This window comes from Falco cherrug, chromosome 4 (genome assembly GCF_023634085.1).
Source record: "Falco cherrug isolate bFalChe1 chromosome 4, bFalChe1.pri, whole genome shotgun sequence".
Classification (NCBI taxonomy): Eukaryota; Metazoa; Chordata; class Aves; order Falconiformes; family Falconidae; genus Falco; species Falco cherrug.
In genome coordinates, this window is record NC_073700.1 from 39,035,662 (window position 1) to 39,062,515 (window position 26,854).

General features: G+C 47.9%; 1 protein-coding gene across 4 annotated transcripts in view; it reads left to right on the forward strand.

The window, feature by feature from the left end:
- MGRN1 (mahogunin ring finger 1) overlaps nt 1-26,854 on the forward strand; it is a 55,414-nt gene that overhangs the window by 20,764 nt on the left and 7,796 nt on the right. For all 4 annotated transcript variants that reach the window (XM_055708952.1, XM_055708950.1, XM_055708953.1 and 1 more), the window contains exons 5-11: nt 8,248-8,365; nt 12,377-12,443; nt 15,407-15,459; nt 17,818-17,865; nt 22,227-22,295; nt 24,489-24,648; nt 26,480-26,589. In XM_055708952.1, the coding sequence (XP_055564927.1) occupies nt 8,248-8,365; nt 12,377-12,443; nt 15,407-15,459; nt 17,818-17,865; nt 22,227-22,295; nt 24,489-24,648; nt 26,480-26,589 (625 nt within the window). The remainder of the gene's footprint in view (nt 1-8,247; nt 8,366-12,376; nt 12,444-15,406; nt 15,460-17,817; nt 17,866-22,226; nt 22,296-24,488; nt 24,649-26,479; nt 26,590-26,854) is intronic.

Genomic DNA, 26,854 nt, shown 5'->3' on the forward strand with positions numbered 1-26,854 from the left:
TTTTTTTTTTTTTTTTCCACTGTCCTAAATTGATGCTAAATCCTAAAATGGGAGAAACTTTCTGGACCCTTGTCAAAAGCAGAAATTTTCTCCTAGTCCCCAGCCTGCAGCATGGCTCCTTAGAAGCGCTAAACAAGTTATTCTTGCTTCTCTGCTGAAACAACCACCAATCCTGATAGTATCAACACTCTGCTCATGTGAAACTCCTGCTAGGAACGTTGTTATATTCATACAACTTGGGGTGAGAGGGGGGAGGGAAGATGGCTCTCCTTGAGCAACAAGGCATTGCTTGTTGTAGAGCCTCTGCTCATCTGAGAGCCAAAAGGGTCAAGGTTCTGTCTTCAGGATTAGCTGGTCTCCATGACCAAGGGGAACCTTTCTCTCTGCAAGCCAGAAAGCTCCCTTCTGGAGTTGTTTGGGCTCTAGTTAAAAGCTGGTGGCTTTATCAGTATGTGCTGCCTGTCCTAACTTGTCTCAAAGGAGTGTTCAGCAAGACTTTCTCAGGTAATCGTGCTGGGAGATGTGCTCAGCTATACCATTTCCTAGCCAAGATCTTGGGAACATGTAGCTCCTAACTGCTGCCTGCCTCTTGTCCTGGACTCTTGAACTCTGGGTTTCACCAGGAGCTGTATCGTCGCCACTGTGGGACCACAGTTGACCAGTAAAGTCTGAAGGAGGTGAAGGTGTGGCTGTTGGTGATTGTAGAGGTGTCTCCACCTCTGCAGCCCCATGCCCAGGGGAAGGTATCCAGCACTTTCCGGTGCTAGCGCAGATATCTCTAGAAGCCTCTTGGATGAAATGGGAATTAGTTTAAATCTAGAGGGGACTGCTTCTCTCACCTTCTGAATGCCTTTTGCCCAGTCACTTTGTGGTGAGCCTAAAGATTCTTCAGAGCAAAACATACCAGTGTTTTGCACCAGCTGGTGCATTACCCCAGGGGTAAGAGAGACCAGATCTGCTGATGTCCACAGTCTCCTTAATTAATGGAATTAGCGGTGACCTGCCTCTGAACAGCTGAAGACCCCCAACATTTTCAGTTTTAATTGTTTTTCTGGTTGTGTCCATTTTCTTTGGTTCTGGAAATCAGCAAACTGCTGTGCTGTGCTTCTGTTCCCTGTGGCAGTCCCTGCAGTGAGCTTTGGCACAGCGTCTTCCCTGAGGATCCGCTCTTGTCTTTGGTTAGTGGTGGATGTGCTCTTGGGGAGTTGGTCTGTGATCTGGCTGGCCTGAAGAGAGGATTTGTCAGTTTGTCCTTTCCTTTGGCCTCAGTTCCCCGGCAGCTGGGTAGAAAGCAGGGAATTCCCTGGTTGGGGAAACCACCATAAGAGCTTGACTGCTCACCTGTGAGGACAAGCCTTGTATTGCTCGGTGTCACTGAGGCACAGCAGTACCTGTCAGCTTCAGAAATGTCCTACAAACAAAGAGAAACCTGCTGTCAGAATCTGCGGTGCTAACTGGGGGTTAAGACTAGCTGGTTGGAGAGGCAGCTCCATGCCTGTGGGAGAGGCGGTTGGCATATACAGCAGGGAAGGGTTCAGCCATCTGGGCCAAAAGGGGATGGGTGACCAGGATGGGCCCTATCTATGTGGCGTGAAACTCTCTACATTAGCGTATAGGAGGTGCAAGCATGCAGCTGTGTGAGCTGTATGTTGACTACTCGTTAGTGATTGCCCATAAACGTGTAATGTCCCCCCAAACAAATGAGAGCGTACTCTGCATTGCATTTCCATTGCAGGGCTGGCAGGGCTGGCTCCTAGAGATTAGTTGAAATCTGTTCCTAGCCTGCCTTCTGCAGTAACTGGTTCATGTGTTTGTACCCTTCGATGTCGTCGGTTTAGGAGACAGGTATGTTTTTTGGAGCAGGCTGCAGAGACATCCTCTCTTTTTGTGTGTGCTCTATGAATGCATCCTCTCCTTTCCTGGCAAAAGCCTTGATGTGCACGCTATTAGCCTGTTCCTGGGAGGGCCCCCGGGACTTCTCCAGCTGTAGGTATCCTGCTGACTAGCAGGAAGGATTGTGTAGTTAAAACATGACAGCAGCGGCTGTTTCCTCAGGGGAAGAAGTCAAACCAGCCTTGTAGCTGGAAGCACTTGAAACAGCCAGCTCTAAAGACATGAGCAATCCAGGCAGATCAGGAGCTGATAATAAATATGACATGAGAGGTTTGAGTTTTGCAGCATGTTCTTATGAACAAGATCTTCCTCTTTGGACAGAAAAGGTTCTCGTCTGTATCCCAGTAATGTTGCCAAGCTCTGTTTTCTCATTAGAAAGAAAAAACACAATGAAAATAGGTCAGTCTAGCTCTGCAATCCTTGCCCTTTTTCAGGTCCGTGTTGTTTGTGTTGCTGATGCACAAAGGGGTGTACTGGATATTTATTTATTTGAAAAATCTCATTTCCTTGTTTGTTTTGCAATGCCTGCCGCACTCATCGCAAACATCCTACCGCAGTCTTTTAAGCTGACGGTGGACGTGACACTGCAATGATTATATATTCTGTCTGCATGTGGACGTTTGAATAGTTGGTTCACAAAATGAAATCCAACTGAAATGGGTAGCTCAGCACACAGCTGTTTTCACTAAAGCTTGCGTAGGAGAGACAGTCACTTGGATATTCCTTTGGTTTTTTAATAGCCTCTGTCTATTCAGGGCCTTTGAAAGGTGCTCTTGCTGCTTTTGGCAGCAGACTATGGTGATGAATATGAATTCTTTGTGCAGAGAGATTTCTTCTGTGTGAAGGCGAGTGCTGTTTTTTGCTAGGCGCAAGCCTTTACGGCCAAAGCCTGCTTTGATCCAGGCAGACACCAGTCCCCAAGGGAACGCTGTAGTGTGCAGAGTTCACAGGCTGGAATGCTAAATTCTATAGATTTCACCAAGCAGACAAACCCGCTGTTTTTAATAAGAGTTCTGGCCTTTGTGCCTCTCTGTGTAGCTGTAGTGTAAGCCGCCGGCTTTGAAGCCTGGCTGGAGCCGTGAGCACGGTGCTCTCGCCATAAGTTCAGCAGCTGAAGGCAGACCACGGCGGGTGCGGAGGGGCAGAAGCAGCAGGGTTTCAGCTGCATGGTAAGGTGTTTGTTTCCTCCTGGCCTGGAGTGGAAACTCAGTCTTAGGAGGAAGCAGGAGGGGAGGAGAAGCCTGGCAGGGACTGCAGTGCACACCTGTTGACTCCAAACTCTGTGTGGGAGCCTCTCTGGGCTGGATCTCGTCTAACTCTGACTGAGACCCAGGGCTATGGCCACGTTATATTTCAGTGGCGTTTCTTTTAACAGTAAAAATCACTATGAGTTGAGACACTTGTTCAACTCCCCTCTTCCCCAAGAGCTGACCTGTGAGATCCTGGCCCAAAATGAAAGCAGAGTGTGCAGGTGTGAGAGGGGGAGGCCAGCGTGCTTGCTCCACATTGACTCCTGCCCCCTTTGAACACCAGCAGAACATGACTGGCTCCCTCCTCATCACCTGTAAGAGGCTGCGGAGCCTGCCAGGCAGTCACAGCCTGCAGCAGTGGGAGAATTGATTCCTGAGGACCCTCTAAAGCTCTCGTATAACTCTGCTTTCGGTAACTCTGCCTTCTCCTCAGTTCACTGCACGTTGCCATGCAGTGTGCGCAGCTGTTACTGAAGAAAGAGGACTCTTATTTTTCCACGGGCTCTTCAAAGGGAAGACTGTCTCTCAGCAGTACCTTGGGGCAATGTTGCTACTTGCATCCTACTTTTCTCTGAGGAATGGGGTCTGGGCTGTGCTGGCGTAACTCTGAGGCAAGCTGGCTAGGATCCTTGCTCGGTGCCTCTCGGTCGGGGTCCCAGCACGCTTGTGGGAACAGGAACCATCTTTTGACTGTCTGAGGCAGCCCCAGTGCCAGGCAGAGCTGAGTGTGAGGAACGCAGCCGTGAAGAAGTCCGCACGAGTTGGGACTGGCACCCTGCTGAGAACTTCCCCAGGCGCTGATCTGGGATGAGCGAGAGGGGAAAACACTCCCATGCATTTGTGTCAAGTCTCCAGTAAGCATGTAGCAACAGAAGTTGAACTGCTTAGCCAGAGGTTCACAAACACTAGCATGCCGCTGGTGGCTCGGGAGCTACTTGAGGTCTGCAGGTGCCTGGTAGCGAATCTGGACTGGGTACAGGGAGAAGGCTGCAGGAGCCACGGGCTGTTTCTCTGTGCAGGCAGTGAGTGCTTCTCAGCTGACGGTGGAGGAGTGAGACGGGAATAATTTTGGTTTGTTTCCTGTTCTCTCAAAAATCACTGTGGTGTAGTCACAGGGCTGCTCATCTGCCGTTCTCCCATAGACAGCTGGTTTTGGGAGGTGGAAGGGGTTGACATGGAGGAGGGAGGGACACATTTGCTTTGTGGGAGTACAGGTGTGTCAAAGAGTTTACAGGAGGAGATGGGCTGTGTGAATCCTGAGAGCTGGGGGCTGCTGCTGCAGTCAGCAGTGTGGTACCTCGCGTTGCTGGTGATTCTCAGGCTGCCGGTGTGCTGGAGCAAACAAACAGGTTTAAAAAAATGTGATGGGGGACTTCTGTTTGGTGCTAAGCTGCTAGGACAGACCTACTTCTCCAATGTCCTGTGCTGCCAGTGATGGCAACGTGGTTTTGTTAGACCTCCCAGCTGTATGGAGACCTGGCCTGGTGCAGTCTGAGAAATAGCAAGCCAAACATTCAGATTTCACCTTCATGCAGGGAGAGGCAGCACATTGTTTTCTGCTATCTTTTATTTTAATACATGCTCTCTTTTTCTGTAACGCATCTCCACAGCTCTAGAGCTTCTCCACTATTGTTTGCTGTAAGCCCACAGCAGCACAGGCAAGGAATAGAAGACTTAACAAATACAGCAGATGCCAACTTAAAGGGCTGAGGGTGGGTGGAGACCACTTAGACATTAGTATGCAGGGTACTTGCTTTGTAACAACTTGCCAAATTGTCCTCCTGTGCAGCATGAGGAGTGTGTACTTGTGCAGTGGATCCCGTGCATCACCTTAGAAAGATGATTGATCTCTGTGACAGTCTAGGATCACCAGTGCTTCCAAGAAGTTTACCAAGCTCTTGGCCTGGTGGTGCTCAGCAGCCTCGGTGGTGGCTGCTGACTGGAGGTCTCCAGTGTTGTCTAGTTGTTCAGATCCAAGTTTGATGAGTTTTGGCAGTGGGGGCTAGGCAGTCACACAGTTCGAGGCGTAAAGTTCATTTGGGGAAGCCTCCTTGATATTTTTGTCATACTTTCAGCTCCAAAAATCTATGTGTACCTGGTTTATTTCTTTTCTCAGGGGCAACAAGTCTATAGGAGTATTGTTCTACCCTGTCCTCCTTGGAACAGCACTACTTGTTTTCCTGTTGTAGACTGATTTGGGCTTCTGCCCTGTCCTCCTTGGAACAGCACTACTTGTTTTCCTGTTGTAGACTGATTTGGGCTTCTGGTGCTGTAAGTGCAGGTCCTCTGGCCCTCCTGGCACTCATCATCAGCATGTTTAGATCCTTGTCCCAGCTCCACTCTCTCCTCTGCACTTTATTTCCAGTAAGTTCATGGCTTGCTGTCACCTTAGATAAGCCACTCTTCCATCTCCTGCTTTCCTAGCTGTAGAGGGAGAATTGTTCCTCTCTGCAGTGCTGGGAAGCTTTGAGAGTGCCACAAAAGGAGCTAGATACAGACTTGCTCTATTCATTGTGCTTGACAACTCAGTAAATAAAACTTCACTCAATTGCTTGCTCTGTAATTCACACATAAAAGACCTGTCATTCTGATCTCTCCCACACCGTGTTTTAAATGCAAAGAATGGAGTGAGACCTAGTAAAGCAGCACTATTCCAGTGCAGTACAGAGTGGTCTTTGAGGGTAAGGTATTGCCATAAATAACATAACACACCTGCCCTGGCAGGAAAAGCGGAGTGCACATGGTGAACCTGGCCTTTGTCACAGCCCTCCAGAATTTAATGTGGATCTTGTGATACTTGATAAGCCTTCTGGATCCTCATAGAGTGCAGGAACTACAGTAGCTTTTCAGAGAAGGGCAGCAGTTCATGCCAGTGGGGAGCCTGGCTTTTCCTCCTTGGGTTTGAGAGGAATTAATAAATATTCATAATTTTTTGGTATCCAGGTTCTTACACCTTCAGCTGCAAAATGCATCCTAATCATCCTGCTTTCAGGTTTTGTGTTACAGTGCTGGCTTGAGCCCTGGAGGGCAGCACACTGTCTCAATGAGCTCTTGCACTCTGGCAGCAGGTAGCTGCCAGAGCTATAGCTCTTGAGTGTAAAGTTTCCACAGTATTGCTTAAAGCTGAGTTTCAAGGTTCAGACACGTCCTCTCTAATCACCTCTGCCATCCTCCAGCCCATTCTTCACATCTGGTGTGATGCTCACTTCTGCAGTTCTTGGTTGACTCTGCCCTGTGGGCTTTTCCCACAGTTTTTGCTTCACCCCCTCTGGAAGTGAGCTGCCCAGCCCTCTTGCTCCATGCTAACAGGAAACCAGAAGGCATTATCTCAGATGTAGAACAGCTTTGTATTGCCATCCCCTTCTGGTGTGCTGCGCTCCTCCACAAAATGTAGTTAGGCTGAAGGAATGTAGAGCTTTCCAACATTTGCTTATGTACCTGGTGATTTGTAAGCTGTGTCTGTGTTTCAGAACAGCTGAACACCCTCAAAAGTACAGAATCCTGTTTTTCAAGCAAGGATTATCTTTCCTTTGCCTCTGTGCACACTCTGTTAACTGCTCTGCTTGACAGGGCTCTGTACTGAATTGCCCACATCAAATGCCTCAGTCTCCTCTGATGGTGTCTGCTTTGCAGGGCTGGCAGTAGTACTGTTATTCTTTGAGAAATGGAATCAGCAAAATCTGAGGAGCTTGTTGTCAGGGGATCCTGTGTGATATCCCAAGTTGAATTATGGAAAAACTCAGCCTAGAGTTCCTGGTGCTAACGTGACACCTGTCCCCAGGCTGCCTGGTTGATCAAGAACAGTAGCAATCAAGTTTGAACAGTCAACAAGGCTTCAAGCTTGTAGCTCTTCAGTGTGTGGTGGCTGGAGGCCAGCGCTCTCGCAGTCTCACCGTGTGAAGCTCTGCTTAGGAAGTGATTAGTTCTGCTTAGGAAGTTAGCGTGCAGAAGAGATAACATCCCATTACTGTGATGGGCTGTTACAGCCTTTCTTGTAGGGCTGGAGCTAGACCTGTTTCATCACCGTGCTGGAAGAGGTTGTTGTTTCTGCAGTGTAAGCCTCTTGGGCAAGGGATCTCTCAGTTTCTCTCTGTTTGTCAACATGCTCTGAACACACAGTAGCTCAACAACAAAGGCTTTGGTGGTAAAACCAGCTTTCAGTGTTCCCAACCCTACTTTGCAGTTCACTGCCTCCTCTCCTGCGCCAGAACTGGCATAGCGAGGGGCTGTGCACACCCAGCTCAGAAAAAGGGGTGAAAACGTCTTGATTCTGCTTTGCCACTGAAGCCTGCTGTGAAGCACAGCGCCTGTAGAGATGGCCAGTGGGCAATGAAACATCTCTGATGGGGCAGACAGCACTGGGTGGGCTCTGGGTGCAGAAGATGGTGGGTGGTAGCTATGGCCCCATTCCAGAGATGTTCAACCCAGCCTGGCAGGGCTGGTGTTTCACAGTGCCAGGCCTCGAGGCAGCTGAAAAGTTCTGACTCTTTTCTAGGTGGTGGGTGTGGGGGGCTGGTTGGTGTCTCTAGTGGTGTTGGTAGCCCTGCAACAGCTCTGGGGAAGCACATGAGGAATAGAGGAGTGAGATTGAATAGCTCTTGCCTACCAGGGTGGTGGCAGGCCTGGCAGTGTTCCTCACTGCAGAGCTGTCCCGTGGAGGCATGGGAGAGCTTTCAGCACCGGGTTGGGTAGTGCATTCCCGCTGTTAGGTCATTGCTCGTTCTTCCTGGGTTTCCTGCAGAAGATGGGACTGTGCTGGGCTGAAAGCCAGCGTTGCCTAGGCCCTGGATTTAGTGAGCTAGCCTTTCCCAGGCTGCTGCAACCCACCATACTCCTCTGACACCCAGTGTTTCCGGGCAGGTCAGTATGGATCCAGTCAGACTGTGCCTGTCTGCGCTGCTTTCCCTTCCCTGTGCTCACCTTCTTGCTTTGACCTTTCCCTTCCCTTTTTGTATCCCCACTGAATGGCTTCCAGCCCCCGCCAGCTCTGCCTCTTAGAGCTGCCACTTGTGATTCCTGAATGGCGGACAGATGTGAATGAATGACAGCTTAGCAGAGAGCAATCATTTGTTACAGCAAGTTTTCTTTCCCCCCCTTTCTTCAGATACAGCACAAAGAATCCCTCTCTGCAGTCAGAGACGGTTCATTACAAGAGAGGGGTAAGCCAGCAATTCTCCCTGCCTTCCTTCAAGATTGATTTCTCAGACTGGAAGGACGATGAGGTAAGTCTTTTCTCAGTGTCCTCTTCTTCCCACGACCCTGCTGTCCCAGAAGCACTGGACTCCATTTAGTGCCATGAAGTTATGGGTGGAACATGTGCTCTCCCAGCTGCCATGGGATGTTTTGTGGGTGTGAGATGAATGGGTCCCTGGGAGGAGCAGGTATGAACACTGTGCGGGAACTGGGCAGATAGATCAGGTAAACAGGGAAGAAACCCCAAGAAGCAACTTTTGATATCGCTGATCAGTTGGCACCCCAACGTCTGGGGTAGGAGGGAGACTGCGGAGACTGGCACTGGAGCTTTTCCTGGTGGAACCTGCCACTCCTCACCCTTCCTCTCCCTGCCAGCCAAAGAGCTTGTGGGAACAAATGTCTGTCCTGATCTCTCTGTTGTGGTGTTTTTTGGGGTTTGGTTTTTGTCTTTTTTTGGCTGGTCCTCTAGAGCAGTGGTCTACAAAGTGGGATGCATGCAAGACAATTTGTTGGGATGTTGGAAGAACTTCAGTAGTACATGTATATATATCTTATAAATAATAAATATCCATATATTGGGAGTATAAAACCCCATTTTTTACTGATGGGATGAGTAGTCAAAATAATTTGGAGACCACTGCTCTAGGAGAGTCCTGTTCTGTTTAAGGGCCACATCCTGCGTTATTAAGTGTAGCAGTACAGTGAGGGGGGTGGGGATACTCTCCCTTCTGAGGCAGATTCACACTGGTGCATTGATGCTGAATAAGGGAATGCCTGCCTCCTTTTAGTTTAACCCATAACTGCAAACAGATGAGGGCTTGGTTTTAATTAAGCTCTGTGGCTTTTACTACGTAGCAAGATCTGTGGAATCCTATTAATTTTGGTATCTTCGCAACATTCCAACCCAGGCGGTACTCTGTCTTTTCAGCCTCTGAGCTTTGGCCCAAGGGCTTCCCCTGCACGTGATGCAGGGCAGGGAGGCCTTGATCTTTTTCCCTGCTCTGTGCAGAATTGCCAGAAGAGATTTCTGATGCAGAGGAGTCCATCTGTAGCTATTGCTAATATATTTGTTCCTGTAGACCCCTCTCCCAGGTCAACACTGATACAGTGTTCATTTCCTGACCCAAGCTTGTATAAGAGTATTGTTTATGTGAAGACTGGGCAAAAAAAAGGCAAAAAAAGAAAAAAAAAGAAAAAAGATACCTACTTATTAAAAAAAAACAAAAAAAAACCTTTCATGTATTTTGGAAAGACTGAATAGCTATTGTCTTGAAGTTGCAGTTATAACTATAATCAGTCCCGTGCCTTAACAAATGCCGTGGCGGTTACCAAGAGCCTGCAGAATCTGGTCTCCTGATGTCTTGGCTTTTCTGCCAATATATGATTTCACAAGTTCAGCCTACAAAAGCCTGGAAGAGCTGCTTTTCAATCCCTTCTGTCATCTTGAGAGCTGGAAAGTAGGAGCTCAGATCCCTTCTTAAAGAATTGAGAAGCTTAATTTTCACTTTTGTCCTGCCAGCAAGGTTTTAACTCCAGTACTAAAGTCATGTCCCTTTGACAGCTTAAAAGGGGAGATGCTGTGGAAAAGTAAGCTTCTAGCTCCCTTTGCTTGAATCTGCTGCATCCTGTCTCCTCTTTTTCATCGGTGTTACTGGGAGCTCTGGTTGTGGAGAAAATGTGGAACAAGCATTGTGATTCAGAAAAGTTTCTTCTCCCATTTCAGCTCTGTGTACATATCAGTCCTTGTCCTCTCAACTCCAGTAGAATGTATACCACTAAATCTTCTTAATTGGCCACTGAAATGCAGCATGTCTATTTGAGGCAGCTGGCAGAGTGTTATCACTCAGCTGTGTACAATTGCATGCTTCAGATTGCTTTCCAGCTTTATTGGTGTTGTCCAAAAACCCCAGATTTACTTCATATTTTTGCTTAGTGTAATACTTGCATATGATGTTGTTCTTGGCTGGCCAACAGAAGGGAAAATAATGTTATGTTGGGTTGTTATGTGGAAAGCTTTATAAAAGTTTACTTTGTCTTTGTAATATACTGGTTTGCTTGCAAGTTATAGTGTATGGCTCATGTTGAGACAGTTGTTTTCAGGTCCCTAAAAACTAATGTGAAATGGACCCTTAAGGAGGCCTTTTGTTTGAGAATGCAAAAGTTTATATCGTAAAGCAACCACAATTCTATGATGTGACTTTCCCTTCAAAAGGACAAGCAGTAACTGTTGTCGTGCAGTAATAAATCAGAGCAGGAAGCAAAGCAAAACCATAAGCTTCTTTCAGCAATTTTAATCAATTGTCCTCAATGAATTTTCCCTCTGTGGCATTCCATAATGGTTCAGCTGGAAAATAGTGGCTCAATCAGTCTCTTCTGTAACAAATACTGAGAGGTTAAATGAGATTTTTGTGTTTGCTCTGTTACTCTGCTGTTTTGGAAAAAGAATAGATTCTGGTAGTTTAAAAGAGGAATAAAATGTAAAACCATCATACAGAGGATGAAAATCAATATCTCTCAGGTTTGAAGACTAGCTAGGTCAAATCATAAGGTCTTCTCGCACATGCTTTCTGTTTGGAGTCAGGTATGCACGTTTGAATGGATGTGTGTACGTGCAAAGCTTTGTTATGCAGCCAAGAGTTGCTTCGAGAAAGCACTACATAAGCTGAGTGGCCCCAAAGGCATGCACCCTGCGCAAGGAGTGTGCAGCTATGGACGGAAGAGCAGCAGACTAGCGATTCCCTCTTCCCCTTGCACCTCCCGTGGAAGGTTGGTGAGCTGTTGCAGTCCGAAGCACATGCCTGCAGCTCTTGGCAGAGGCACAGCCGTGTGGCTAGTAGGCTACAGCACACTTGGCTTGTGGCTGACCAGGTATATCATCTCCCAGTGTACAGGTATTCATTTCAGGGTGAACGTTTAGGTTGTAATTCATTTGAAGAGGAACCATTTTCAGCTATGTTAAGGCTCACAGTGAGGGTCACCTTCCCTCCAGGCCGGGTGTTTTGGGTTGCTCTTTGTGCCAGTGCCAATGGCTATCTTGATAGTTTATCTTTTGTGAGGGACTGGCTTGAGAAGATCAGGCTGCAAATTATGTTGGAGCTTCGGGGAAGTGGAAAGAAGCCCCGAAGCACTACCTGAATGGTGCTGCTATGCTTCAAATTGAGTCTCAGTTTTCACTGGAAAACTGGAAACAAACTACCTGGAGCACCATGGTGAAGTGACATCTTTTTCTCTCTTGCCAAGGGATGAGGCAAAAATAGCCAATAATCAACAAAACACACCAGAAATCCAGTCTCTGAGCCACTTCTGTTCCTGGCATAGGACAGTGTTTGTAAGGTTGCATTTTTCTTGTGTTTGTAAGATGACACGGAGCTTTTGAAGTGTTCTAATGAAGTGCAGGGCAAAGGAAGAAATTGAGTCTGTTTTCCTTGCACTCAAGTGACATCTTAAATTTTTACTCTTGCTGATTAAAAGGTCAAGAATCTGAATTTCCTAGTGTGCCAAGAGATAGAAGTCAGTCTGGTGTTTCCTTAAAGTGTTGTGTGAGTTAAAATTTTACAGATTTTTCTGTGTATCTTCAAGAACTTCATATATGGAGTCAGGATTTCTTCTGTGGTGTAGGGAGCATAACGTGTACTGCTGTGCTATAACCAGTATATCCTACCATAGGCAAGCAAAACTCTGACACTAAATATGTTTTGAGAATCTTGTCCTACCACAAATCACTCAGGAGACTTCTAGGATATATGAATTAGTGAGAATTAAATACCATATAAAATTCAAAGGGAGATCCTTTGCTTTGCTAGCTGCAGCTGGTGTTCCGTGCTGTGTCAGCCTATATATGTTGTAGTTACTCTGGTTGACTGTTTGAAAGGTGGTGCCTGAATTTTAAATGTTCCTGCTCCTTTGTGTCCTTTTGAGACCAGGGTCTGGGGACCCATCAGAAGGAGCTTTCATTCCTCTGATGTTAATGCCATTTCGAGCACTGTCTTCAGGCAAGCCTGGTGTGAATTGTCTAACCTCATCTCCTTTCTTTCCCTCAGCTGAACTTTGACTTGGATCGTGGCGTGTTCCCTGTGGTTATCCGAGCAGTGGTGGATGAAGGGGATGGTAAGCATGGTGTGCTCCCTTGGTCTTTTTCAAAGTCTCCTTGAGGTTATGTGGCACCTTCAGAGCAGGCCACCTGCTGCAATGATGAAAACATTTTACTTGTAGCAAAGGCTTGGGGAACCTTTCCAGAATAAAAATATTTCAGGAGTTCACCTTAACTTCCCTGTGTTAAAAAGGCCCAGCTAACCACAGGTTCTTGCATAAAAATGTGCTTTTAAAAACAGCCTCAGTTTTTTACAGGAAAAATGGCCAGGTATGTAGTGTAGGAATGGTGTTTAGGGCAGCTGCTGGCTCTGCTACCAGTGCTAGGCACCATCTGGAGCAAATGACTTCCTTTCTCTTTGGGTTTTGCATTTGCAGTTTTCAAGGTGAGGAGGGGTCTTTTCCTCCTCTTTGAGGGGTAAGTTGTCTTCATAAAAGCTATAGTCAGCTAGCTGTAGGGTGGGCCTTCCCCTGGGAATGGACAGAGAAAAAGAGATGGTTTTAAAATGCTCGGGCACCACTGTTTCACAGCTTCATTCAGCGGTTTAAAATTCTCCTGCTTTTTCTGAAGGGTGCTGAATGGTTACAATAAATGAGCATAACCTTTGATGAGTGATAGTGTTGCTGATTTTTTTTAAAGCACGTTGCCATTTTGGAAAGTCCAGTAAATGTTTAGGTTGTTACTCACCTTGCACAGTATTTTCCTTAGCAGGTGTGTGCTCTTGGGCTCAGTCTGTTTACGCTCATTCTGAGCCGTTAGCAATAAAGAGGGCACAAGGAAGTCACGTCTTCTCTAAAACTGGGGGCTGTTGTGGTCAGCAGGAGCAGCACTTCACTTCTGCATTTTGTACTGTTTTGTACAAAATTTAAGAATAATTAGGGGAAAAAAAAATCAGTTGTTGATTGTGTTGTTTAGTGCAGTCACTTGCTCAGTTTCTTATGTTGTAGATGTGAAAGTGCCCAGAAACTAACTGCATTATTTTACAGTCCTCCAAACAGAGTGAAATAGAACCGGATGAGCCAATTTAAAGTGTGACTAACAAAGCACAGTGCAACATAAAGGAAATTACTTCTAAAGTCCATCTATTTTTAGTGATTTCAGGCACTGTTAGTAAAATTGACATATATGTATATTTCTTGACCATAAATATAAAACACCTTCCTCTGTTTATGGAGCTTTTGGCAAAGTACTTGTACTTTTCAATGTTGGCCATGCCTAGAAGGACCAAAAATAGAACAGGAGGCAGCATGGGAAGCATACATTTATGCACATGCCATGCCCAGTCTCAGCCAATAGTGTACTTTCATCTATTTTAATAACCTGGAAAGGCAATGGCTTTTAAATCCTCTCCTGGAAAGAATATCAGCACAAAAATATGTAACACTTGAGCAAGATTTGAGGAAATTTTTTAGTATTTTGGTTCTTTTTTAAGTGATGGGACAGGAAGGAGCTGGCCTTGTGTATTTAGAGCACCTGGAAAATTACAGCTGGCCTGTAGCTGCTTGTATTAAATAAAATTGAATAACAAATTAAACCAGCAGTCAGCGAGATGTTGGTTTGGACTGAATTCTGACAGGAGATGTTTGGGTGTCTTGAAGAATGTGAGCTTGTGGTGTTAGCCCTCTGCCATTCCTGCCGAAGGGATTGCTCTCAGGGAAGGGTGCAGAAGCCCTTCAGGGAGGGAAGGTGCTGCGCAGGATGGGTCACACAGCTCCAGCCACACACACTGCTTGGGTGCCACAGAGCATCTGAAGGGAAGCAGTGCCTGTTATCTCTTCCTTGGCTATACAGACTGCAGGGAGAGATCTGAGCTAGAACAGCCTTGCTTTTGGCTGGCAGTGTGGGGAACAAGAAGATGAGTTCCCAGTTTTAGCCCTCTTTTCTGCATGTTGTTATGTTCCTGGTTGCACCCAAATTGCCACGACCCATTGCAGTTACCCAGGAAATCTGCAGGCATGGACTTTTTTCTGCCACATCCTGCTGTTTCCCATTTTTTTGTGCCGTAGTCCAGTGAATGGTTCCTCTTGTCTCTGCTGTTCTGGGGGCCCGAAGGAAGCTGTTGAGCTCCTCTCCCTTTTAGACAACACAGGAGTTCTGCCTTCACCTGTTAACTTTCTGCCACAGTTCTCCTGCCTGCGCTGAGCACAGCCTGGGTACTCGTCCGTCCAGGCAGGATGAGGTGGTTCTGTGCTTTCCCTTCCTACACAACCTCTGTCTCCCATTTCCATAGGATGAGTCTGAACGTAATTAAGCCAAAGGGTCCAACCAGTTGGATCTGAACAGAACCTGGGAGTGTGAGCCAGAGAGGCTGGGATTGTACCCTGGCTTCCTCTGTTCTGTACTTGCTGAGGGAACTGTGAATGCAGTACTGAAACCTCTGAGAGCCCCTTCTCAGTGCTGTTGGATGAAGAGGGAAGCCTCAAGTTTGGAAAAAGGAAGATATGTTTGTGTTTGGGGAAAAAAATCAGAGAACTGGAAGGAGATGTTTCAGTGTCCAAAATTGGTATGAGAAATAGATGTTTTATAAGTGTGTTGGATTGGCATGAAAGAAAGTAATAAGTAAGATGGCTGGAAGTGCTGCCAATTGCTGTTAAACCAGATGGATTTATTAATCTCTGTGATAAATTCAGGTAATTAAAAACATGAATTTGAGGAGAGTCGAATCTCACTGAACGCTTTGTTTTACTTCCCCTTTACAACCTCTGAAAACAAGTGGGATAGTTTGGAGCTCCCAAACTGTTGAAGGCATGTCTGTGGAGGGGTCACCGCAGAGCCCAGCAGGGTTTTGTTCTTGCTCTGCAGGAGTGGGAGATCCACCGACCTGCCAACCAGATAAGAAAAGTTTTAAATTTCAGGAGGAGATGAAAATAGAACAGATGGTGGTTTAGCAGTTGTGAATTGGACTAAAATTCAGCTCGAAGTAATTTTATGCTTGTGCTGTTTTCAAGGTTTAACCAGGATTGCTCTTTCTTTTTTGCAGTGGTGGTTGAGGTGACGGGTCATGCCCATGTTCTTCTGGCTGCATTTGAAAAGGTACACAAGTTCTTTTTTCCCCCCTATCCCTGTATATGTAAACATTTCCATGGGTCATTAGTTTGAATTTATATAACACTTAGCACAATAGAGCCCTGGCTGGTGACTGGGGTTCCTGAGTGCTGTTGTAGTACAAATAATTGCTTGCAGCAGCTGCTGTGCAGTCTGTAATTACCATTTCTACCTGAGCTGGTCACTCAGCTAATTGTAGCTGGTGCTTCCTGTGTGTGTGGAGAGGGCATGCCTCAGTGGCTGTGATGTTTGAGGGTGGAAGGTGTTGACCATGGCTGCTACTGTGCAGTTTTCCAGGGCCTCGTGATCTCTTTGCAGAACCGGATCTGCTGTGTCCAGACCCTGTTGCACCATTGTTTGGCCATAGTTTACATGTAGAACCAAGCCCTTTTAAAGAATTAGGATATATCCTGCATAAAGACTTTGAGCTCCACTACTTTTCAGTGTCATTTTTGATGTAGCTGACTGCTGTCTACATGGTAAGGCTAAGCCAAGCACAAGCCTCGATAACAAAATCTCTTCCCATGATAATTGGACCCTGAAAACAGTTGCAAGATCGTACCACACCGTGTTTTGTCTGCTTGTGGTAATACCGCAGACACATATCCTGGCAAGTGGTACTTGTAGTGGCATGCTAAGATGAGGCAAGAGATGCTGGAGCAGAGCTGGGCATGTCGAGGGGTTCAGCATCAATGCTGTGCTGTTAGAAATTCCCCGCTTCCAGGCTGGCGTGTGGCTGACTTCTGTTTCTCAGTCTGCTTGGTTCCTGCCATATCCCTGAGCAAGTTGCCAGCTCTTATTCTGTTCCTCCTAGGTGGATAATGTCGATGGTGACAAGCTGAGTCAGAGGGCATAGGAAGCACAGTCAGTCCTAAGGAAGCCCTGAACAGGTGAAGATTAGGGCTAATTCCCTAATTAAGCTTGGAATAGGTAAATTCCACCTAGTGTACAGAACCTCTGAGCTCTCTGGATGCACAAAGGTGATGGCAAAAGCCCCCATAATATTCAGGGAGCTGAATGAGGTATGCGGCAAAACTGGGACCAAACTAAACCTGGTCAAGCCATTCCATCAGTGCTGGGTTATATCCCCTGTTCGGGTCTAAGCTCAAGGATTGAAAGCGCTTCCCTTTCTTTTCTAGTCTGTGTGTGCTGTGAGAGGGAGATGTTGTGTGGTGGGGCCACTTTTTATTTCTCATGTTCCACTGAATGCTTAAAACAAGATCAAAATCTTTCTTTTTATTAAAAATCACAGGGCAAAGTACGTGTTAAGTTCTTTCCCCTCCCTGTTTGATTAAAATATATTCCCCATCCTTAGAATAATCGCAGATTTTGAAGTGTAGGTCTAAATCCGGAGGAGGTCTTTGCTAATAAGCACTGCTGCTGATCACCAGAGCATGTTCAGAGGACAGACAGACCAGCAGGCCTTGGTAACTTGCTATTTATATGTATCTTTAAGATCAGAATAGTAACCTTGGTGCTATGCCTGGTCTGGCCTTGCAGCCCTTCCGAAGGCAGAAACTTGGCACTTTGTGTTTGCCTGGAGAACAAGACCGTTTTGTCTTTTGGTGCAAGGTTGTTGTCCCTTCCTTCTGAAACTCCTTCAGCACATCTGCAACTGTTGACAGCAGCAGGGCCTGCTGGGCTTTCCCCTAAATCTCCTTTCCTGCTCTCTAGACTGTGACAGAAAAGTAGTTGCTTTCTTTCAGTTTAGTTGGCCCTTGTGGGTGATGGAGAAAATAGAAATAGCACGGTGTTCCTATCACTAGTTCTGACACCAGGTACACACAGAATTGTCCCAGACGTTCCTGCTGCCACTGAACAAATGAAAGGCTCGAGGTGCTCCCTGCAGCTCTGAAGATGGCAATGCGGAGCACGTGTGACTTGCTTCTGACTCCATCCAGTGGACAAGCGTTGTTCTCAGCCTCATGCCAGTCCCCTGCTCTCTTGAGGCTCTGGCCTCAAGAGTGGCTCTGTAACTGGATGTTGTTTAGGATGTTAACAAATATCCCCTGCCAAGTCTTGCTGGACTGGTTGAAGAAGTGTTTGCACCCAGTTGGACTCCTTGCAACCTGAAAGCATCCAGTGTGCCAGGGGATTTTTGTGTATGCTCCGACCAACTTCAGCCAGGTTTAACTTGAGCCAAGTCTGTCAAGCTCTGCACTGCAGCAGACAAGGAGCGCTGCCATACCCTGTTCCACTAACTCTGCTTGGAATGATAGTCATTCAGGCTGTCCCAGTTAGACATATGCCACCTCCCCTTAACTAGAAGACACCAGCTCTGATCATGAATCTGTTTTAATTTGTACTCTTCAGTTATTTTAATGCATTTCCTTTTTTTCCTGCTAGCACGTTGATGGCAGTTTTTCTGTGAAGCCTTTAAAACAGAAGCAGATCGTAAGTACCTGTTCCCTGTCTACTGCTTGATTAAAGACCTTTGCTTGTGTCCTACTGGTGCTCTGCTGCACCCAGTGGGAAGCTCTGGTGTTAGTTCACTGAGACCCTGAGATCTCCGCTTGTTAGCTCAGATATCACAAGCAAAGGCAGTGTGCTGCTGGCAAGGCTTAACGTTGGATTGTTTGTTGCACAGCCCAGTGTGTGTAGGGGGGGCAAACGTGGCAGCGTGGGACTGGTAGAGCAACGGTGCAGGTCTCTTGTGCTTCTCTGGGAGGCAGGGTCTATGTATACATCTAATCCTCCCTATAGTTCTTGCCTTGCTGGCATTCGGTGCTTCTGGCAACGCACATTGCTGATGCTTCCATGTCTCTATAGGTGTAGGTAAATTAGGCTTGCGTAAGTATGTGTTAAGTAGTATGAGGCACATCTGGTCATTGAGCACTGCCTGATCTCCTTAGGTTCTGTGTTTTGTGCTGTGAAAGGGTATCTTTGCGTACTCCCAGTGTCCCATGTGGAGGCTGAAAACTTAGCTTTCCACACGTGTGTGTGATAAGTTATTGGAAGATTGTCTTCTCTCTGCACAAACTGCCCTGTTGGGCCCATGGTATCTTTGGAGCAGCCCCAGGAAGTGAAACCTTTTAGCTCATCTTGCCTGTCTCCTATGAGTATCCTAGTACTTGAGCAGTCACAGACATGGTTGTTTTGAAGCTGTTGTTTATGTACCAGATTGCACACATTATGAAGGGAAGAAGGGAGACTGGCAAACGGGGAAATGTCAGGAATCTGTAGCCCTTTTTTAACCCATCCTGGTGTGGTGTGATGTGCAGGAGCTGTGTAGTGCCTTATCAAGACTGAAATTGCAACCAGTCTTGCATAGAGAGAAATACATAAGCACCTGCAAACTGCTAAGATTGCCAAGAATTTCAGCTTATGAAAGGAAATCCAGTAGTGATCCTGCTGCAAGGATCAGCTTGAAATGTGATGGAAAAAGAGATGAGATTTTGGTGGCTGATCCCTTCACCTTTAAGTATGTGCTGTGCTTCTGCTTTAAACGTGTCTGGCTTCAGGTGCTTGCAATTGGCTAGGGTTTTCTGATCTGAATTAAAAAGCCTTTTACTACCAAGAAGGTCATTAAGTGCCTTGATTAGACACTTTTTGCTCTAAGACGTTTCTTCCAGTCCCAAGGTTAGAGAAGAGTCACTAAACATCAGTTAATCATGTCAAAATCGCATTCAGTAATTCACTCTCTGCCTCACCAGTGCCATGCAGAGACTCACAGCCTGCCCTGCAGCCTTGCTTTGCCTAGTGACAGCGGTGTTAGCCCTCGCTGCTAGAGCTTTATCCCAGCGCTAGTGGTGAGTTACTTGCTGCTCCAGCCTGACGTCTGTTCGGAGCCCTGTGCGTCCTGAACTGACCTGCACTCCCCTCCCTTCCTTGGTACTTAACTTGGCAGTGCTGCAGCATGATCTCTGGGCTAGCTGATCAGTCTGGGTCCCACGAGTATTTTTAATGGAGACAGAGGCTGTTTCGGGAGTCTATTGAGCATGTGAAGGCAGGTTTGTAGTGGGAACATCCAGAAGAGCCATGCTCTGAAGGGGGAGCTTCGCACTGTGCTGGAAGAGGCTGCCTGAGCGCCGAGGGACCAGAGCAGTGTGATGCCAGCAGTGCCTCTTTCTCACATATTCTTCTGATCGGAGAAGAGCATTTGTGAGCTGATGAAAAGCTGCTCATTTATCATGCTTGTGGGTTTTGGGGCGGTTTTGTTTTTTTTTAAAAGCAGTACTTACATGGCTGTGAGCTCTCTGAGTCCGTGTTGGATTACTGTGCACACTAACACAGTGTGTGTACCATTCTCCTTTTAGTGCTCCGGACTCCCCAAATGGAGGGCTGTCTTGCTTGGAAGTGCTCTCCAAGGAAGTTCCCACCCTACCACAGTATGGTTAGCTGACTCCTGCAGTGAAACAGTGTGTGCTTGTCTCTCTTTACTGGCAGACCGTGTAACCTTCCCACTCAGTGTTTGGTTGCGGGGACTTTTTTTTATTGGCAGTTTGTAAAATGTAGTCCTTATATGTTCTCTGCTATGGCTTTTAAAATAGAAGGAAGCTCTTGCTAGAAGAACACACAGTACCACTGCAACTGAGGTAGCATCTGCACCCATAAGGGTATAGAGTATATGTCTGGAGTAAACCATCTGTATAACATTGTACATTCTTCACCATCATTTTTCTTTTGCCCTCCCCTCCTTACCATTGCCAGGATTGCCAGGTACCTTTTGTGCGCATCAATCTCTAAACCTCTTTGGGAGCAGGAAGCAGCAGCTAATGAGCTGAGCTGCTTTGTTCTCTCACCTGAGATCAGTTATAATGTAAGTACCGATCTGTTCAAAGAAATTCAGCATGGATGAATACAAACAGATGGACCAGCAGAAAAACATGACCTGGACTTGGCTGGTGGCTCCTGTGTGCATCAGCTGAAGCTGTATATAGCAACAGAAGCCTTTGGAAGGATGACGTGGTGCGGGATGGGTTGGAGAAGCGTGAAGGTGAAGGACTGCATTGTGTACAATCACCTACTCCTCCTTGTTTACTCCTACTCTTTTGAAATTTAGAGATCTTTCCAGTAAGAGCCATGTTGCAATGCTCACCCTTTTCCTACTGGGACATGAGATTCTCAGGAGGATTTTTAGAGGCAAGCAGTTAAAACAAATGCAGGCTCCTGCAGAGGCTTTAGTCTGTTCCTTCCTGACCTCTTCTTTGCTTTGACCTGACTACTTCTGCACTCACTGTCACTCATCAGGATCCTCTGAGGAGTCAGGATGCTATATACAATACTCTCTTTGGAATGTCAAGTTACAAAAGGACATCTCCCACATAATTGTTCCCAAACTTCCTGGGTGAGTTGTGAGCTGCTGCAGAGGATTTTGCTCAGCAGTCCAACAGCTGACCTCATTGCCATGAAATGCCGGTCTAGAACAGATTGTCTGTAAGCTGCATGCTGAGTTAAACAGGGAGACTCTGGAATTAGTTTGTTAAAGCTGCTGCGTCCCAGCTCAGAGCATTTCTGAGCTGGTAAACGGGCTGGATATAGCTAGCTCCTGCCCCCATCTTGGCAGGTGACATCTTCTGCAGCACTGAAAACCCATGGCAAAGCCGTTGCTCGTCTGAGCACCTGGCTTGACAAAAGGAGAGGGGAGAGGCCGATTACACACAGAAATGCCAAAAGCTCTGGGACTGATGAGCTGTTGAAGCACTGGGTTCACAGTGGCTTGGCTTCACTGCATGGTGCCAACTGGACAGTTACTGGAGGTGGCAGGAGAGCATTTCCTTCGCCTGTTTGTGAGATGTGTCAGTTTGATACCTTGCAACCCCTTCACCCTATTACCTGTTGTGGGGTTTTGTGCAGAGGAACACACACTACTCTGGGGAAGCTGCTGTGTAGCACTAAATCTTGGGGGACCAGTATCTTTGTGCATCCTTGTAGAGGGTGCTCCTCACAGCTGTAAGTGTCTCGTGCTGTACTTGCTGGTTAAGCTAGGGAACGGGGGAGAACACCGTGCAGAGGGGACTTGTCTTGCTGGGACTTGAACTGTCGGGCTTTCTTGCCTCACTGCTTTAATTCAGCTGCTCGGGGGAGTTTGCAGACAGCTGCCAGTGTTTGCATAAAGGCATGGCCTGGAGGAGTATGTCCCAGGTTTGGGACATACTTACACCTGTGCCTGGAGCACTTTCTGCCACCCCACACCCCAATTGAGAGTTGCCACCAAGGGCCTGAGGGTGGTAATAAATGACACTGCACTGATGTAGGGTTGTCCCTCGAGTGCTTCTCATGCTAAGGAAGGTGGTTTGTCTGTCTTCAGTAGCTTGACCTTATGCTCCCAGGTGATGACCAGGGAAGTGATGTGCGGCCATCGATGTGCCAGCAACAAGCTGTTGGCACAGCACCCCTGCTGAGGTTACAAGGATGGGTGGAAGTTGATCTTGGTTAAAGTTAAGCAGTACTTCACCGAAGGGAAGGACTATGTGAGGCTGACTGCCGCTGGTTTATTTGAGCTGTGGGTACCTATTCCCTCTTGATCTCTGAGACAAGCAGAATACTTGTTGTCTGAATGATTTTGAAAAAAGTGGTTGCTTGGTCTCCCTGCTCAGACCAGACAGGATGAGTACCACTTTTTGAGCAAGGAGACACTTACTCTCCCAGCTATCCTTTGCAGTATTTGTTTCTGTTAATTTTGTCATGTAGCTCTAGAGGAACTGGCTGTTGTGGGTGTAACATGGACATTTTGACACAGGGTGGGAAGGGAGGTGGTCATGCAACAGCAATGACAGAGCAGCTGGCACTCCAACTGTTGTCTTCTTTCCTAGGTTGACCGAGTGAGTTATCTGCTTCAGGAGATCTATGGCATCGAGAACAAAAACAACCAAGAGACCAAGGTAAAGGCGCTCAGGAGGCTGTGCTCCCTGAGCTGGGGTTTTCCAACCTGCACCTTCTGCTTTTGAGCTTAACTGTGGGGCTTGGCAGGGCAACGTGGAGGTGCTTCCCAGAATGACTGTCAAGTCTGTGTCATTCCTACAAGCACTGAAGAAGCTGAGAGATGACAGGTCCTCACTGTTGAAAGGCCCAACAGTTGGTGGAGTTGTGCTAAGGTAATTTTAGATAGTGTGAGAGTCTTGAGGTTGTTCCTTGGGGCTGAGATTGCTGGGAGGGAAGGGCATCAGTGCCCCGTGGGTGTTTCAGAGCACTGATTTTTAAGGCTTGTAGAGACAGCCGTGGGCCACTGTCACAGCCTCTCTGCAGTCAAGGCAGTTGTGCCTGGCATCTGTGCTTTGCTCCTCTGGCTTCTTCATGTTCTCCTGTTAGGGGGAGGCTGCATGTTTCTGTAGCACTGCAGGGGAACTGAGCTCTCTAGGGCTTGCCGTGTCCAGAGAGCAGCAGCCTGCATTCCACAGGAAGAGGGAGCACGACATCGCTAAGGGATGTATATGCCACTGCCATAACCGGAAACATTGCCCATCATTAAGCAGCAGCTTCTGCCTAATCCCAGTTTGCTGCACAGCCCCATGCAGATTACGTGAATGCTTTGTGCTTGCTTTAACTTTATGCAGAGCTGCCCTTTGCTGCCGCCTGGGCTGCAGAGTGTACCAGGTGCTGGCCTCAGGATCAGACCACTCTGGTGTATGTAATGCATGATTTGCAAACAGAGGAGCAGCCACAGAGCAAGACAAGCAGGATTTCCTCCGCAAGCAATGCAGTGTCCTGCCCAAAGCATCCTGTGATCTCTTACCTGCCTGTGCCAACAGGTAGTACCTGAAGAGGCAGGATGGAGAAGTCTTTTCAAAGATTTTTCTTGCACAGTATCTATTTAAGAGGATTGAAGGCTTCCGTCTGGGGCATTCAGGGTCTTGTGATGATTCTTTTGATCCAGCAATCACACATTTGTGGCCCATCAGACAAGTGGCTTGGGGCCATTTTTGTTCTTCCGAGTATACTTAGCAAACTGTATTAATGGGAAAAGCAAAAAGCTTGCCCTCCCTACCTCCCAAAATAGATGAGGAATGCATGTGACAGGGCAGACAGCCTTGCAGCCTTTTGCTGTTGTAGTAGGCAGGCTGGGTGTGGATGTGCCAGCAGCAGATGCTATGTATTGCTATTTACACCGAGGTTGCCCATGGTCTAGCATGTGTTAGCACTGGTGGCCAAAGGGGCCTCACGAAGCAGGACCAAGCAAAGGTGGAAGGTGGCCCGTGCTGTGTCTACAGTTTGGTGGGCTCTGGCATAACTTCTGTGGGAGACTGGGGGGGTCTGGGTGTCAGTGAAGAGAGCTCTTGTGGTTGAAGAGTGGGTTTCAGCTCCCAGCAACAGCTTGCTTGGTGGCTGTAATCTGATTTGTGGGATCTGACTGACTGAAAGACCGGTGCGATGCACATTGATATTGAATGGGCTCACACCGACCTTTTTACCGGGGTAGCTGTGAGCAGGTGAGCATCCCAGGCTGGTTCTCCTGCAGCTGCACTGAAGCTTGTGCCAGCACAGGAGACTGGTGAAGATGCTGTGGCAGGAGAACCACTCGCTCCACCACTTGCTCAGAGGACTTGTGGAAACTGGGTTAGACATGGCTGGAGTGCCTCCTTCTGTCCAGGCCGGGAGCAGGCTGACCTGCTGCCTGCCACTGTCAGCAAGCAGCTCCTTTTGGGGCTGTCCTCTCTCTCTGGACGTGGGGCAGAAAGGCTGGACTGCCAAAGAACCTGCTGAGCCTGGGAGCCGTCAGGCTGGCAGGCAGGAGTTTGTTCTTGGATCCCCTCAGCCAAGGGATCCCTGCCCCAGAGGGGCTCCCCTCCGCACACAGCCTAGCTCTGGGGAAGGACAGCGGTGCTGTGCATGCACAGAACGGTACCTGGTCTCTGGCCTTCCATGAGCTGGGAGCAGACCCCCGAGAGGAAGTCTGTAGCTGGGCTGTGTGGGCCGGAGCTTGTTCTCCTTGAGAAACCCCTGCTGAGAGCTGCAGAAAGAAGACGCCAGCTTTCCCACAGACTTTTGGGTGGGAAATTTCCGTAGGCTTCAGAGTTCCTTGGCAGTTTGGCATGGCCCTTACCATTCACGTGCCAACGTCTTGCTTCTCATCGCAGCCTTCAGATGACGAGAACAGTGACAACAGCAACGAGTGTGTGGTTTGCCTGTCTGACCTCCGCGACACGCTCATTCTGCCCTGCAGACACCTCTGTCTGTGCAATTCCTGTGCTGACACCCTGCGCTACCAGGCCAACAACTGCCCCATCTGCAGGCTGCGTGAGTATGTGCCCAGGAAACAAGGGCATCTTTCTCCCTTCTAGACTCCTGTTCAGTCAGTACAGGTTGTGAGAGGGAGCATGTATTTTATATACCCCACCCCAAGGCTCAGCGTCAAATATTGCTGCTGCTCCCACTGGCACCTGGAGATTCCTGGCACCTAAAATAACTGCCCTTGAACAGGGAAGGAGGAGAGCACGTGAGAGAATGGCTCTTTGTCCAGTGCCTTCCTGGCCACTTGCCCTCTCCCTGGGTTGGATCTGGAGGTGTGGGTGCTCTGAGCTGTGCCATGTAGGCAGTTCTTGTGTTTTGGTGAAGTTGATGGAAAATCCTCCAAAGGAGGGGACATAGAAGCTTTATCCTGAGAGTATCTGTCCAAGACAGCAGCCAGCCCCACCAGAGGGCTGCCTGAGTACTTTGCATGGGTTTTTTTTTCCCCTTTGACAGGCTTACTTTGACTTCACCAGGGAGGGAGAGGTGAGATAACTGTCAATTTGGAGTCCTTTGCTTTGCCAGCAGAGTTAGGAGGATCTGCTTAATGCCTGCATTGCTCAGCTGCGAAAAGATGGAAAAAATTAAATAGCCGTTCTGACACTCAGGTGACACTTGCTGATTTCCATGTCTTTTCTCAAAAGCACAGAGGCATAGGAGTCTCCTGAGAAAATGCCTGTGTTTTTGCTGCAATAGACAGATTGTGTGTTTTGCCCTGTGCTTGGTCTCTGAGGTATTTGATTGTTTCTAATTGATACTTCTCAGGAAAAGACAAAAGAGCCTCAGATAGATGTTTGGCCTGAGAAGTTAAGTCTAAACAGTTCAAACTTGGCAAAGATGCAGTAACCTTTTGGAAGACCTTATCGGAGGAAGTGCCAGACAGCTTTGACTATAAGTAGCAACTTAAAACACAGGAACAGCATTATCTCATCCCCACAGTGCAGCAGAGTAGGTTGTATTTGTTTGGAAAGTGCCCCCGTGTCAGACTTCCTGGGAATCTGCTTCTGGGGACTGCAGAGGCAGCGAGGATGGATTTACACCTCTGTCCTCTGGCTCCAGGCTGATCTTTCAAGCGGCTGGGTGCAACAAGACCTAGGGAAATGCCAGGGCTTTTCCTGATGTACGAGCAAGTTCTTACAGCTGCATCAGAACAGATGTCTGGCTCATTTGTACGTGCCCTCAGCACAGAGGGACTAGCAATATTAAAGACCTGCAGATAGAAAATGGGACTGTGGGCAGGGAGTGGGGATCAAAGCTGTTGTGTTGGCAGGACCAAGGGATCTCTGTGCTGGACACAGTAGTATAGCCACTGACCCTCTGGCTGGGTTCGTAGCTATGCAGAGCCTCTCACCACCATAACGCTGGCTGGTGGGTGAGCAGCCGATGGCAGGTGCGATGCTTCCAGTGCCCCTGGACACTAGGGCTGAGACTTGTGGGGTCTGAATGAACCCGGAGCGGTTTTACATGAGCCCTCCCACTCTCCATCCTGTAGCTTGCAGCACTGCACAAGGCTGAGCTCATGTTTTTCTTACTGTGTTGTACAGTGTCGGGCCTGAAGCACCTCAGGGCTGTACCAAGGTAGGCAGTGTCTGTTCTCTGCAAGGGCTGTGCGTACCCAGACTCTTTCAGCCAGCAGATCTCTTCCCTGTCTAGATTAATTAATTGACTAGAAGCCAAAAGCTTGGCTTTGGTGTGCTCCGTGGCCCTGCTCCCCCCGTGCACATGGGGAGCTCCCCCATGCCAACGGTGTGTCTGTGGCAAGCTGAGGAGCTCTGGCACGCATCTGGCGTGGGCTGGTCCTGCTTGGCCGTGTGTTCACCTGCCTGCTGTTCTCTCCTAGCCTTCCGTGCCCTGCTGCAGATCCGGGCTGTGAGGAAGAAGCCGGGGGCTCTGTCACCAGTGTCATTCAGCCCTGTCTTGGCACAGAGTGTTGACCATGACGAGCACTCTGTAAGTACCTCGCAACCCTGTGTACAAAGCCTGGGTGCTGGTCTCAGCCTAAGCAGGCGGCTTGTGCATGCACGAGTTGCTCAGCCTGATGGCTGGTGTCCCTGGGACCTCAGGAGGTGCACTCGGGACTTGGAGTGAGATCTTCCTGAGCAGTGCAGCCTCTTATCAGCCCTGCTAGACACCCAGGATCTCTCCTCTCGTGGATTAGTAATATGACTGGTTTTAGCCAAGTGCCCTCCTGTCTTTTGGAGGAAACAAATCCACA